Raw genomic sequence first — 15,090 nt, forward strand, 5'->3', positions numbered from 1 at the left:
GCAAACATCAAAGCCTAAATAAGAAGTGAAATACATTAACAGTGCCAGCTTATACTGTCTTCCTGCACCTCCCAGTGCGTGACACTTCCCTGGTCCACCCAGTGGTCATGATTCCGGAGGTTAGAACAACATCATGCACCACTGAGTGGGTGACCCAAACCCAAACTGTATATAGTTCTAACATTTATGTCCTGCCAAAGAAGATCCTTTTGTTTGACAGCATGTTGGCACATGTGACAAAACACATGGTTTATGGTTTGACTATGTGCTGTTTTGAACTTTATTCAGAAAAGATTTTAACCTTTCTATGTTAAAGCATTTCTGCAGGAAATGCACCTACTGAAAGTGTATACCTTGAATGCACTTCTGTACGACTTATTAAAGAGATACAGTAGTTCACCCAAAATGGAAAAATCTCTCATCATTTACTCACCCTCATGCCATACCAGATGTGTATGACTTTCTTTCTTCTGCAGAACACAAATGAAAAATTTTAGAAGAATTTTTCAGCTCTGTAGGTCCATACAATGCAAGTGAATGGTGACCACAACTTTCAAGCATCAAAAATCACTTAAAGGCAGCATTAATGTAATCTATAAGACTCCAGTGGTTTAATCAATGTCTTCAGAAGTGATATGATATGTGTTTGTGAGAAACAGATCACTATTTAAGTCCAGTTTTACTATAAATCTCTACTTTCACTTTTTCATCCAAAATGATTGCATCACTTTTGAAGAGAAAATTTAACAAGTGAAGTCATATAGATTACATTTATGCTGTCTTTATATGATTTTGAGCTTGAAAGATCTGGTCACCATTCACTTGCATTGTATGGACCTACAGAGCTGAAATATTCGTATTCTTAATATTGCAAAAAAGTGTAATGCATGGTTACTATTTCTGACAGGATTTTTTGACCTGCAAAGCCAAAGTAAGAATATTAAGCGTGAGGCTTCCCTGCCAGGAATTGTTGATGTTCAAACTCGATTCCAAGAGGAAGCAGTAATTCATAGCTGTGTCTTAGAGTGACAAACGCAAAAGGTACTGTTGGGACACTTCTTAAGTAAACTACTGAACAAATGAAGGAAATCACCAATAAATACAGACGTATATGCATTTGCTGACATTATTGAGAACAAACCGTCCTGTTCATCTGTTTCTAAAATATGCATGACTTTAAAATTATCATCATCTAACAAGACTGTTCACACGCTACTGTTTCAAATCTTTCCAAATCCTAGTAAGCTTGCCAAAGCACACATTACCTCATTAACGTTACAATTTTTGTGCTTATATTACACATTTGCACAGACAAGAGTTAGTTTATTAGTTGCTCAAACAGGCATCTGATGGTGGATCAGAAGTGGCAATAGTGAGGGAATTTCAAGTGAGTAGCGTAACAATGAGATTGCAAAATGTAGAGAGTGTATTGAAATGAAACAGTCAGTAAATTGGCTTTTGACATATTATGACATACATGTACTCTATGGGTCATTTCAGGGAGGTTGTCTTTTCCACAATATGGACCACTTACAAACCTTTCCGACATTTTGTGTTGGGCTGATCGATAAAAGTGTTGAAACAAATTTATATGGCTTCATTTAAAAATGAAAACTCTCATAATTTACCCATCCTCATGCCATCCCAGATGTGTATGACTTTCTTTCTTCCGCTGAAGACAAATTAAGATTTTTAGAAGAATATTTCAGCTCTGTAGGTCCATACAATGCAAGTGAATGGTGGCCAGAACTTTGAAGGTTCAAAAAGAATATAAAATAAACATAAAAGTAATCATAAGACTCCATTAGTTAAATCTATATATTCACAAACAAGATTATAGGTGTGGGTGACAAACAGATCAATATTTAAGTCATTTTGTACAATATATTCACCTCTCTTCCCAGTAGATGGTGATATGCATGATAATGCAAATAAACAAAAACAAAAAAAGAAGAAAGTGAAAGTGAGTGGAGATTGATAGTACAAAAGGACTTAAATATTTGCTTTTTTTCAGCCACATACGGATTTAACCACTGGAGTCATATGAATTACTTTAATGCTGCCTTTATTTGCTTTTGGAGCTTTTGATAAATTTTGGTCACCATTCACTGGCATTGTGAGGACCTACAGAGTAAAGATGAGAGAATTGTCATTTTGAACTATCCCTTTAAGAATTTTATTTGGATGCCATCAGGAGCAAAACTGTAGAAGTGGTGAGCAGATGGCCATGTTTTTTATTTTAACAGCTAGCACCTAAACTGAATTACATTAGCCAAATTATTATCTGAAAATATACCTCTTCTTCTTCTTCTTCTATTAATACTACTACTACTTCTTTCAGAACACAGCGTGATCCGCACATTTGACTTGGCAAACCCCAGTTTCTGGGGGACTATCACTCACACCTACGGGGAAATTTAGAGTATTCAATTAACTTAACCTGCAAGTTTTTGGACTTGTGGAGGAAAACTGAGCACCTGGGGGAAACCTAAGCAAACACAGGTAGATATAATTATTTTCTGAATCTAGTACTAAATCTGGAGTAGGTTGTTGTCACCCATATTGAATTTAAAAGTCATTACAATGAAAATCAATACAGGAGTGTATCAGTCAGTACTTTGTATTATATGAGTGAGGCTTAAATGGGGGGTTATTAGCTGTAGATTATGATGGGCTAGTATAGGTCATGGGCTGTTATTTAATCCCAGTCCTTCCATGCTAACAAACATTAATTTGATCAATCATACTTAAATGATGGGATTAAAGTCCTGTAAACAGCCTATGGATCTCACCACTAGATGGGGATATTTCTAGCACACCATTAGGAGAAAAGCACAGTTGCATTCAACTAGGAATATTCCAGATTATGGAATTATCCACTACTGTCATGCCATTCAGCAAGGTTGCCTTGTGCTTTGAATCGAACAGTTACATCATTCTTCCTTGCAAAAAATAATTTAGGCATGCTTAGTCCTGACACCTTATTCCTCTGTCTCCTGCTTCTTAAAAATATAACATTGTGTTGGGAATGATGTGCATTTTCATGAAAACATTTTATGAAACTCCTTTGAAAACTATATGTGTTCCAACATGTTTTAATGGCTCTGTTAAGACAGTGTAAGTAGTCCTTGGCAGGCAAGATTTGCAACACAGCCTCACATATCCTAATAGAGATCAACCGCATTCCTGAACCCTGGGGTCAAAGGCCAAACAAGCGGCCAACAATGCACAAAACACAAGCATGAGCTCTCAGTTACACACTCCTCTTGTCTTGTGTGCACTCTCTCTCTCTCTCACACACACACACACGCACACACATACACTGTATTTGTACAAAAGCATGACTGTGCTTTAATGCTGCATGTAGCAAAACAATTCAATTGCATACTAACAGGAGATTCAAAATGGCCAAACCCTAAATAAAAGTTTATACGAATTACAGAAACAAAATCATCTTGATGCTGTTATTGTATCCTAACTTAAGCACCGGCTATTTCTTTCTTTTTTTTGGACAGTTTGATAGGAACTCTACCTCCATGAGTGAGGTGAGCATATTAAATGTTTTTCTCTTGAAAGTAGCCTCTTGAATAATTATGTGCACTGTGGGCCAAGATCTAAATTTCAAAACAAGAGACAGCGGTCTCATTCATCAACAAGATGGACAGTGTATGGCTTTTTCAGTATTAATTCCTCTTTATACACGAAACAGCGATGAACCTGTGAACTTGTGAAGCTCCTCTGCATTGTTTGACAAGTGCAAAATGTCACAAATCATACAGTTATTTGTTATTTTATTTTAAATAAAATAAGGTATTTCCTACCCTCTGACCTCTTGCTACATAAATTGGGATTCTATTCGAGTTAGCTTATCTTTAACCCTACAATGCATTCAGGCATCTAATTTTTTTTTGTTTTGTTTTCACATGAAATGATCTTTTCATCGGACATTCCAGGAAATCCTCAATTATGGTGTCTTTGATCATGTCAACGCATTTTCCCATTTTCACAGTTTGCTATCTTGTGACGTAAATAGGAAGCTGCCATTTAGCGGATACTTTTATCCAAAGCAATTTACAGTAAACTTACAGTGACAGTCCCCCTGGAGCAACCTGAGATTAGGTACACATACACATACACACTTACATGCGTTTACACATCCATATAATATACATGCTATTTGTTACTCAAGGTGGCGCTGTTGTTTCAGTGATTGACTTGATTAGCGTTGTTATTTGAAGAAGCAACATGGCAGTGTATTTCACAAAGTGGGCGGAGTTTCCGGTTGGCAAGCAGAAGCGTGATTGGTTGCCATTTTGTGTATAACAGGTCTCTGCTTGCTTTTTTGCATGTCATTCAGTTCGATTCTTGCTTTTTAAATGTTGTAAGATGTCTTAAAAATTTCCCGGAATCTAAAGTTTTTATAACAACAATGTCATGATAAGAAAACACTCACAAAGCAAAGCACTCCAGTTCCAGATGCTTCCATCGTCTGCCTGCAGAAGGATTGACTTAGGAACATTTGTTTGAAAAAGCTTTGGAATAATTTGTTTTTGTGCTTGTAATGGGGTAAGGGATGGGCAAGCAGGCAGGAACCTGCTAAATAGTCAATGTAAAGTTTAATGATAAAACTCAACATAAAACAAACAGAAACAAATGCAGACACACATGCAATATAGCCGCATGCGTCTCTCTCTCTCTCTCGAACTGGCGCCTCCGGCTCGTCTTTATCCCCCTCCCGGATGATTAGCCCGATTCAGGACTGGCTTGTGTGTCCTCAAAGTCAACATTGGGGATTATTTATATTATCCATTATCTTATATTTAAATTATATTATTCGGCTACGTGACATCCAGAAAGGAAGCGCAATTAATTGCATATACATGTTTGCATTATTGTGCTAACAGGTGTGTGTACATGTGCTGAAAATGTATTAGACATTTTTAGAGTTTGTTCATTTCATGCCTTTTTGAATGCTTCACGTGTTTTGAAATGCCATTATTACTGAGAATAAAATGGAACAGTGGTTTTCCTGAACTATGTGAGTAGTGACGATGTTTTCAACTGTTTTCATGCTGTGATGCTGTATGGATAAATTCTACAGTAGAAGACCATCATTATTAGATGAGACATGTACAGTAGTGAGATGTTTTATCATGTTTGAAATTAACTGTATACTGATTTTGCTCTGTCCTGCATTTTTCCTTCCTGCAATTCACTTTCTTTTGAGTGTCTTTGCAGAATGTGCATGTCTTCCCTTAAGTGGAAAATGTGATTTGGAAAACATTGTGGACATTAATTCAGTATCAATTAAATGTATTTGTACAGCTAGTGCTTTTAATAATACATACTGTTTTATAGTTGCTTTACAGAGAACATTTAACTTTTGTTTACAATGTTTATAATGTATGTCCAAATAAATGCTTATTTGTAGCGCATGTAGTTCTTTTTGTACGGTACAGTTTATTGTGTGGCTACTAAGACATCGTTATTTCCTACACAATAACAATAAGTTAAATCTATCATCTGGATTAGTTGTTCAGTCAACACTAAATAATTTAATGTAGGTTGTACCATTTAAATACTGAGATTATATGTGTAAACTAACAATTATAAAGCTAGACTGAGCTTACAACACATTCATCTCCAACAAAATAATTTTATATTATCAGAAAAATGGCAGCAGGACAGTCTCATCACCTGAGTCCTGCAATACACTGTCTGGACCTCCTGTATCTATAGTCTATAATCTCAGTACAACAAACTCTTCTGACTAGACTCAATATATGCTTTAAAAGAAACATAATTACCTACAGTTCTCAAAACATGTTCAACTTTACAGCTGTGAAGGCTCTAAAAGGCTATATATCTTTTCAGGTTAGTCTGCTCAGATTCTTCCTTTGATGGATTAAGACTCAACAAAATAACTAAAATGCTTCTATTTGTGAAATTTGGCCATTATCCTCAAATCCAAAATCATTAACAGATAGGAGAGGAAGAACAATATCAGCCTCACTATAATTCCGTGATAAGATGTTCTAGAGTTTCTGTAATTTTGAATGCTGCGTTAGCAGAGGCTGAAAATGTCATCAAAATGTTGGGGGACAATAAACATAACAATTCTCAAGAGCAATTTTTGAAGGGGACACCAAAGGGATTTTTGTTGTTGCCACGTTTGCATTTGTATTATTTTATTTCTTAAACAATTATTTTAAGAATATATCATTATATTATTTACAATACACATATTTTAATGATATTTTAGGGGGTCCTGACCCCTCTCTCTCTCTCTCTCGAACTGGCGCCTCCGGCTCGTCTTTATCCCCTCCCGGATGATTAGCCCGATTCAGGACTGGCTTGTGTGTCCTCAAAGTCAACATTGGGGATTATTTATATTATCCATTATCTTATATTTAAATTATATTATTCGACTACGTGACATCCAGAAAGGAAGCGCAATTAATTGCATATACATGTTTGCATTATTGTGCTAACAGGTGTGTGTACATGTGCTGAAAATGTATTAGACATTTTTAGAGTTTGTTCATTTCATGCCTTTTTGAATGCTTCACGTGTTTTGAAATGCCATTATTACTGAGAATAAAATGGAACAGTGGTTTTCCTGAACTATGTGAGTAGTGACGATGTTTTCAACTGTTTTCATGCTGTGATGCTGTATGGATAAATTCTACAGTAGAAGACCATCATTATTAGATGAGACATGTACAGTAGTGAGATGTTTTATCATGTTTGAAATTAACTGTATACTGATTTTGCTCTGTCCTGCATTTTTCCTTCCTGCAATTCACTTTCTTTTGAGTGTCTTTGCAGAATGTGCATGTCTTCCCTTAAGTGGAAAATGTGATTTGGAAAACATTGTGGACATTAATTCAGTATCAATTAAATGTATTTGTACAGCTAGTGCTTTTAATAATACATACTGTTTTATAGTTGCTTTACAGAGAACATTTAACTTTTGTTTACAATGTTTATAATGTATGTCCAAATAAATGCTTATTTGTAGCGCATGTAGTTCTTTTTGTACGGTACAGTTTATTGTGTGGCTACTAAGACATCGTTATTTCCTACACAATAACAATAAGTAAAATCTATCATCTGGATTAGTTGTTCAGTCAACACTAAATAATTTAATGTAGGTTGTACCATTTAAATACTGAGATTATATGTGTAAACTAACAATTATAAAGCTAGACTGAGCTTACAACACATTCATCTCCAACAAAATAATTTTATATTATCAGAAAAATGGCAGCAGGACAGTCTCATCACCTGAGTCCTGCAATACACTGTCTGGACCTCCTGTATCTATAGTCTATAATCTCAGTACAACAAACTCTTCTGACTAGACTCAATATATGCTTTAAAAGAAACATAATTACCTACAGTTCTCAAAACATGTTCAACTTTACAGCTGTGAAGGCTCTAAAAGGCTATATATCTTTTCAGGTTAGTCTGCTCAGATTCTTCCTTTGATGGATTAAGACTCAACAAAATAACTAAAATGCTTCTATTTGTGAAATTTGGCCATTATCCTCAAATCCAAAATCATTAACAGATAGGAGAGGAAGAACAATATCGCCTCACTATAATTCCGTGATAAGATGTTCTAGAGTTTCTGTAATTTTGAATGCTGCGTTAGCAGGGGCGAAAATGTCATCAAAATGTTGGGGGGACAATAAACATAACAATTCTCAAGAGCAATTTTTGAAGGGGACACCAAAGGGATTTTTGTTGTTGCCACGTTTGCATTTGTATTATTTTATTTCTTAAACAATTATTTTAAGAATATATCATTATATTATTTACAATACACATATTTTAATGATATTTTAGGGGGTCCTGACCCCCCGACCCCCATGTGCGTTAGTACCAAGAACATAACATAATAATTGTTTACGCTTAACCAGAAGTTCCACTCACATCTTCTGCAAAGCACCGGAAGTTCCACCCACATCTTCTGCAAAGCATCATGGGAGTAAGGAATATTGTGGATAGCAAGTGAAACACATTAAACCAGAGGCGAACTGACCATCGGTACAACCAGGACTTAAAGGGTTAGTTCACCCAAAAATGAAACTTATCCCATAATTAACTCACCTTCAAGCCAGCCTAGGTGTATATGACATTCTTCTTTCAGCCAAACACAATCTGAGTTACATAAAAAAAAAAATAGCCAGGCTCTTTCATGCTTTATAATCGGAATGAATGGTACCTTAGATTTTGAAGCCCAAAAAAGCGCATCCATCCATCAAAATATTAATCCATACGGTTCCAGGGGTTTAATAAAGGCCTTCTGAAATGCAGCGATGCGTTTTTGTAAGACAAATATCCGGTAATGCTGTCACTGGCTTCCCTTATCCTCTGCATTTTTGTGTGAACTAACCCTTTAACTGTGCTTATGTGTAGATTATGTGTTATGTGTAGCTCAATATGTGTTTGACAGCCAGTTGCACCTCATGAATTTATTAAACCTGTTCAAGATTTGTTCTGATAAATTGTTGCATTATCTCTGATATCTGAAAAATAAAACCTCAAAATATATTTCATTCTATTATTTTCAAACTAAAAGCATTTGAAAAATTTGACACTATGTGGGCATTTTGTAGATTTGTAAAATAAATAAATAAATGCCTTAACATCTTTGAGATTAGAGAGAGAACCTATTTAGCCTGAGCACGACTAATCTGAATGCCATTTACTGGGTTTGGCGTCCTATAGGCATATTTGCAGTTCTTTGAAGCATGCCTGAGGTCACTGATCTCTGAGGAGCAAAACACCACATTCTTTTTTGTGTGCCCAGCAGAGCAGCCCTCTGCTCTTTGACTTCTTTGGCCATATAAGGCAGTCGATACCATGGCAACGGTGCCCCCCCCCAGCACACACACGCAAGTACGCGCACACATGCAGGCACGCGGTGGCGCGCGCTCTACTGGACACTGGCTCGCGCTGTCTGCTGTCCTTCTCCAGCCCGAGCGACTTTGGCACTTCTCCACGCAGGTAGGAATATGAAACATTCCGGCGTTTCGCTGCTATGAATTGTTCGCTAGTTTACGCGTAAGTCCATCAAAAGTGAGCAAAAATACAGTAATCGCCGAAGTCTCGAGTGAGGTACGTCGCTAAAGCTATGGCTCCACCCATCCCCCTGCTCGACACACGGGGAAGAGAGCTGGAGCTTAGGCCGCATTTATTTTGCTTGCTCTCATAAAAACCTAGAAACGGACGTGTAGCTCATGAACACGTCGAAACCGTAAAAAGCACGAAAAATCGTTCACCCGTGTCGTTTTTGATTCACTCGGTTCTGATGGGTGGTACCCTAACTGTTAAAAGGACTCCAAAAGTCTTTCCCTATTTCACAACAAACAAGCACAGTGAGCACTTCCTTGTGCAAATAGTGTATTTTAGCTGGGCGTCGCCTTTATACCTATATATTTTGAGAAGTTTAAGTTTATTTTTTGTTTTGGTATGCTTTCAAGACATTTACTATGTGTAATATAAGTTGTCTGTGCTTGTAGCGTGATCTTCATTACTTGGGCTGACAAGTTATTTTGAAAGGTGAAGACATTTGAGGAAATGCTTTGGTAACCTGTTTTGGCTATTAATGTTCATTTAAATAATATAAACAATATTTCAAATATAGAAATGATTATATACAGCAAAGTCTGAAGAGAATGGTTAAGCTTGACTATTGCTTGACATGTTTTAAGAATGATGCCCTGAGTAACATATTTTCTTTTGCAGGTTCTTGATTGAATTGGAAACTAACCATAGAATTAATGTACACATGGTACAGTTTCTGAGGTAAAGAAGACACAACAAAAAGTAAATATGATAAGTCAAGAATGCAAAACAGCATGCACAACCTACTGCCCCAAGACAAAAGTTGACTGACTCAGGACTTGTGTCTGAGTCTCAATGTGTCAGACAAGACAGCGGCCAATTTCCAGATTCAGAAGCCTTCGTAGTTATTCTTTTTAGAACACTCCGCAATCAAAAAAGGTGTCAGCCAAAACGGCACGTTTTCCTCCTTGGTTCGGGCTGAGAACTAAACAATGGCCATGGTGAGAGGAGGATGGGGAGATCCCAATGGGGATACTAATGGACTTGGCGACAAGGCTTACCTGAGGGGAGATGAGGAGGACGGGTCACCACAAGGAGGTGGCAGTGACATGGAGGCCGGGGAGGATGATAAGGGGTGCGTGGTGGACTGTGTGGTCTGCGGTGACAAGTCCAGTGGAAAACACTATGGTGTGTTTACCTGTGAGGGCTGCAAGAGCTTTTTCAAAAGGAGCGTCCGACGAAACCTTAACTATACCTGCAGGTTACAGAGAATTTAAACTACTGTATATTTATTTATGTGCTAGTTGTAAGTGTTAACTTTGCTTTTTTCTTTTCCAATGAACCTGTATACCATACATATTGGTGGTTGAACAGATTAACAGAATGTTAATTTCAGTGTGAAACATGAAGCTTTTTTGGTTCTTTTCCCAGATCAAATCGGGACTGCCAGATTGACCAACATCATCGCAACCAGTGTCAATACTGCCGTCTAAAGAAGTGTTTCCGAGTGGGAATGCGTAAAGAAGGTAAATATCCTGCATCACAAAACAAGCTGTTATGGCTCTCAGTCATTATTTCTACTTCATTGGTTTTGATTGAACAAGTCATCATTTGTTTAAGGCACCTCTGGCAGTTACTGGGTAAACTCAAGTTTGCACTGACTGGGTCACCTGATCAGTTGTTTTGCCAACATGATATAGAGTGTACAGTAAACAAAGAGGGTGTATATCTTATTTACTGATTTTGACTTGTGATTATAATAACTGGTTCAAGCAAATTTATAAGTCCTTTTATGTACAAAATTTTCATGTGCATAATTTATTTTTATCAGTGTTTCCTGGATCCGTATTTCGTGGCAGTACAGTGGTAATACAAATAGATAAAACATCTTTCCATAGAGCTGTTCAGCTTTGACATGCAGTTCCCTCTGGAATTCCCTATGGGTTTTTATAATGTTGTTTTTCAATTTATTACTTAAATATACTTGGACATTTTGTTCTACAACATAAGTGACACACTGTCAGACTCACCTCAAATGTGAATTTTGAAGCAGCCGTGTTTTGAAAAAAAAAAAAAAAAAAAAAAGCAGCTTCAAAATTCACATTTGGGGTATGACTGTGTGTGTTATATTGTAGAACAAAACCAGAGTCTAATTAGCAGAGACTGGCCACTTCTATTCTAATAAATGGGTAAAATTGGAACGGTTTAGAAAGGAAGTCCCGTCTTACAGGTAAAAGAGCCAATCACCTTTTAGAAACAGACATCACCTGTCAATCAGTTTGAGAAAGCACATGCGTGTTAGCCATACAAGCTGGGAACATTTAATTTTTTATCTTAATCTGAGGGAAAGAAGTACAATTTATGATACCATCATTGTCAGATTTTACTGCTGATTTGAAATATATGTTCTTTCATTTTAATATTGACCAACCGCTTTGGAAATTTCGGTCTTTCCCCAATCAAATAGATAGGAGCTGCACTTCATGAATGGAAATGGCTTCCCGGTAGCGTTCCAAAGATGGCTGCCAGTGGACTGACTTGCTAGAAAGACTTTGACAAAATGTCCAAGTATCCTATAGTAATTTTTACCGCAGACCTTATTTTACTCATAAATCCAAAACTGCCATTATAAAAACCCATCCAGAGGCAACCTATGGCTCAAAAATGCTAATTCTCTTCCAGGATTTTTGAACTACAACCTGAACAGCTCTATTACAATGTCTTAACTGGCTGCACAAATGTATATAGAGATGAGTGTGAGTCAGGAAAGAATGACTCTTCAACGAATCTTCAATTCAATCAGTTAACACTCGTATAACACAAGTTATCAGTTTGAAAAACTTAACAGACTCTTCCTTTTTTTTTTCTCTCTCTCTCTGTTATTATTTCCCCGGACCTTAGTGAAATCCCCTGGTCTAGGATGTGGTGTTTCCAGTTTCCTTATTATTAAATATTCATCTATTAAATGTTTCAATTCCATCACGACTCGGCCTCTCTCTCTTCCCTCTCTTCCTTTAGCAGTTCAGCGTGGTCGCATCCCACCTTCGCAATCTAGTCTCAGCCCATCCACAACTCCAGTGGGCGGTAACACTGTTAGTGGTGTGAATGATTTCTACAATGGGCAGCCAGTGTCTGAGCTCATCTCCCAGCTCCTACGGGCTGAGCCGTATCCCAACAGCCGCTTCAGCCACCAGTACAGCCAGCAAATGCAGGGGGGCGGTGGATCCACCATGGGAATCGACAGCATCTGTGAGCTTGCTGCCAGACTCCTGTTCAGTACCATCGAGTGGGCCCGAAACATTCCTTATTTCCCCGAGCTGCCTGTGTCTGAGCAGGTGGCCCTACTGCGGCTCAGCTGGAGCGAACTGTTTATTCTAAATGCAGCCCAATCTGCTCTGCCCCTGCACATGGCCCCACTGCTTGCTGCCGCAGGCTTTCACTCCTCTCCTATGTCTGCTGAAAGGGTGGTGTCCTTCATGGACCAGGTGCGTGTCTTACAGGACCAAGTGGAGAAGCTGACCCGCCTGCAAGTGGATTCAGCAGAGTACAGTTGTCTCAAGGCCATAGCTCTCTTCTCACCAGGTGAATCAACCAAACTACTTGGATTTAACTCCACTGACACAATCGTATTTGATTCACAGAAACATTTGTATTATATGCATAATGTTTGAGAATGATAATTAGTATTCTTATTGCAGTTTAGTTTCTAAAGTAGTACTAGCACCCTCTACTGGATAATACATGAGCAATCTGATTTCCACTTTGTTTCCTAAATGCATTGTGAAACCCTTCAAAAAAAGTGGGAAAAAAATCACTTTATAAGTTTATAAAATTATTTAAAAAAATTCCTTAAAGGTATAATTCCCCCAAAAATGAATACTCACCCTCATGTCATTCCAAATCCTTATAACGTTCTCTCTTCTGTGGGACACAAAAGGAAATTTGAGGCAGAATGTTAGCCTCTGTCTGTATTCACTTTCATTGCATCTTTTTTCCATACAATGGAACAAACATTTACTCACCCTCATGTCATTCCAGACCTTCTTTCATGGAACATGAGAAATTTAGAAAAATGTTGACACTGCAAATCTTTTTACCATACAATGAAAGTGAATGGGGACTGAGGCTGTTAGTCCTTAACATTCTGCCTAACCACTTGTTTTGTGTTCCATGAAAGAAAATCATACAGGTTTGGAATAACATAAGGGTGAGTCAGTTATAACAGGAATTTAATTTAATCCCTTTAACAGCATGTATTTTAAAATCACTTGATTTGATTGTGTCCTTTTCATTAAAATATGGTCACTGTATGTTTGCTCTCAGATGCATGTGGACTTACAGACCCAGTTCATGTCGAAAGCCTACAGGAAAAAGCCCAGGTGGCCCTGACTGAGTACGAACGCATGCAGTACCCTGGGCAGCCCCAGCGTTTTGGGCGCCTGCTTCTGCGACTGCCCGCTCTGAGGGCGGTGCCAGCCAGCCTCATCTCTCAGCTCTTCTTCATGCGGCTCGTAGGGAAGACACCCATCGAGACACTCATCCGTGACATGCAGCTCTCTGGCAGCTCCATCAGTTGGCCCTATGTTCCTTGACAGAAATCATCGTCAGGTGTGACCACAGAGTCAGTCAGCCACCAGACTACTTTGGCAAACTACTGGGGATCTCTGGATGCCTAATTAAATGATTTTGCATTCACATCTGAGCTTGCCTGTATTACCAAATGCAACTGGGCCATACTATGGGAATTATCAATTCACTAATATGTTGCTTATGGTTTGATCTATGCTCTGTGAACTGTTTGAAAAAGCATTCTTCAAAGTTTGATAAAAAAAAAAGATTAAATATTTGAGGACAAAAAAAAAAAAAAAAATATTTGAGGACTATTTGTAATCTCCCAGCCAAAGGTAAGATGTTAGGTACAGTTATATAGCGAGTTATTTAGTGGAAAATGGTTGAAGAATAAAACAAGGCCAGAATGTGTTTTTATTACAGCTAGCCATTTTTAGAATAAGATTTGATCAAATAAGATCATTTGGGTGTGAACATGAAATATACCCGAATGATATCAGTCACTTTGGACTGCTGTTGGAGGCACCTGGAAATCAAGTCGACCTGTTTTGCCACAGTGATGGGACATATTTTTAGATTTTTAACTCTTATCAATTATAAACCATTTATTTGAACTGAGATTGAAATTGACAAAAGTTGTAACAACTTTTTGACACAATAATTGCAAACTGTATTTGTTGTTTAAATGGTTTGTTGACCCAAGACTTACCTCTTCAGGTATGTTTATTTTAATCCAAAACACCTTCTGCATTTGAGACATCAAATGGATGACAAATGAAGTAGTCATGTATTTTTCAGGTATAAAACCAGTGAATTTTTTCTACATGGAAGTGTAGTTCATCCTCATACAGAAGACTATGTCTTGTTGTAATTGATCATATATGGTTTCTACTGCTTTTTGTTTTTCAGGCTTTTACCATTAATGATAAACTGGTAATGAAGTCACATTATGGTGACCAAAAAAAAAAAAAAAATACCTCTGTTGTCTGAGACATAAATAGTCGATCAAATGGTGTTTGATCAAAATGCATCAATTTGAAATTGTCAACACACCTGAGCTGCTCACTTTACACTAAAGAGGAGTGATTGAATATATCTGTCTGTTATGTTTTTTTACGAAGGCCAATTTTGGCTAGAAATCGTCACCGCCTGTTCTGTCTTGTGGAGCAGGGCTCTGGTGTGTATGTTTCACAGGTGACAGCATGTGGTATTGGCACTTGTTGTGAGATGTAATTTTTCTAGCCTTATACATCTGAATGACTAATATTACCTCATTTAGGCCTTGAAGCATATCAGGTGGTCTGATTTACAAACACATTGAACTGCACCGTGGACAGGTTTCATTTTAATATCTTTGTGTTTTTAAATACATGTGTATGACAGCTTGATTAAACAAAATTATTATACATTGACTGAACTTTGTGAGAGCATTTTTGTCCAGTCCCT

The 15,090-nt window shown here is 37.5% G+C and overlaps 1 protein-coding gene across 2 annotated transcripts; it reads left to right on the forward strand.

Moving 5' to 3' along the window:
• Positions 1 to 8,907: 8,907 nt before the first annotated feature.
• LOC127648935 (nuclear receptor subfamily 2 group F member 6-like) lies at positions 8,908 to 15,050 on the forward strand. 2 transcript variants are annotated; one of them, XM_052133774.1, is made up of 5 exons: positions 8,908 to 9,015; positions 9,757 to 10,336; positions 10,507 to 10,601; positions 12,094 to 12,657; positions 13,399 to 15,050. In XM_052133774.1, exons 2-5 carry the CDS (start codon positions 10,068 to 10,070, stop codon positions 13,665 to 13,667), a joined length of 1,197 nt encoding a protein of 398 aa, XP_051989734.1. In that variant the 5' UTR covers positions 8,908 to 9,015; positions 9,757 to 10,067; the 3' UTR covers positions 13,668 to 15,050. The 2 variants fall into 2 exon arrangements, with proteins under 2 accessions (XP_051989734.1, XP_051989735.1); XM_052133775.1 differs by having other exon boundaries at positions 12,097 to 12,657.
• The last annotated feature ends 40 nt before the right edge of the window (positions 15,051 to 15,090 follow it).

The sequence above is a fragment of the Xyrauchen texanus genome, chromosome 9, assembly GCF_025860055.1.
Source record: "Xyrauchen texanus isolate HMW12.3.18 chromosome 9, RBS_HiC_50CHRs, whole genome shotgun sequence".
Taxonomy (NCBI): Eukaryota; Metazoa; Chordata; class Actinopteri; order Cypriniformes; family Catostomidae; genus Xyrauchen; species Xyrauchen texanus.

What these genes read in the sequence shown, in the direction of transcription:
- LOC127648935 (XM_052133774.1), top strand. Translation starts at nt 10,068, where the DNA reads ATGGCCATGGTGAGAGGAGGATGGGGAGATCCCAATGGGGATACTAAT. An exon ending in AGTGGGAATGCGTAAAGAAG is followed by an intron (nt 10,602 to 12,093) that starts GTAAATATCCTG and finishes CTCTTCCTTTAG; the next exon opens with CAGTTCAGCGTGGTCGCATC. An exon ending in CATAGCTCTCTTCTCACCAG is followed by an intron (nt 12,658 to 13,398) that starts GTGAATCAACCA and finishes GTTTGCTCTCAG; the next exon opens with ATGCATGTGGACTTACAGAC.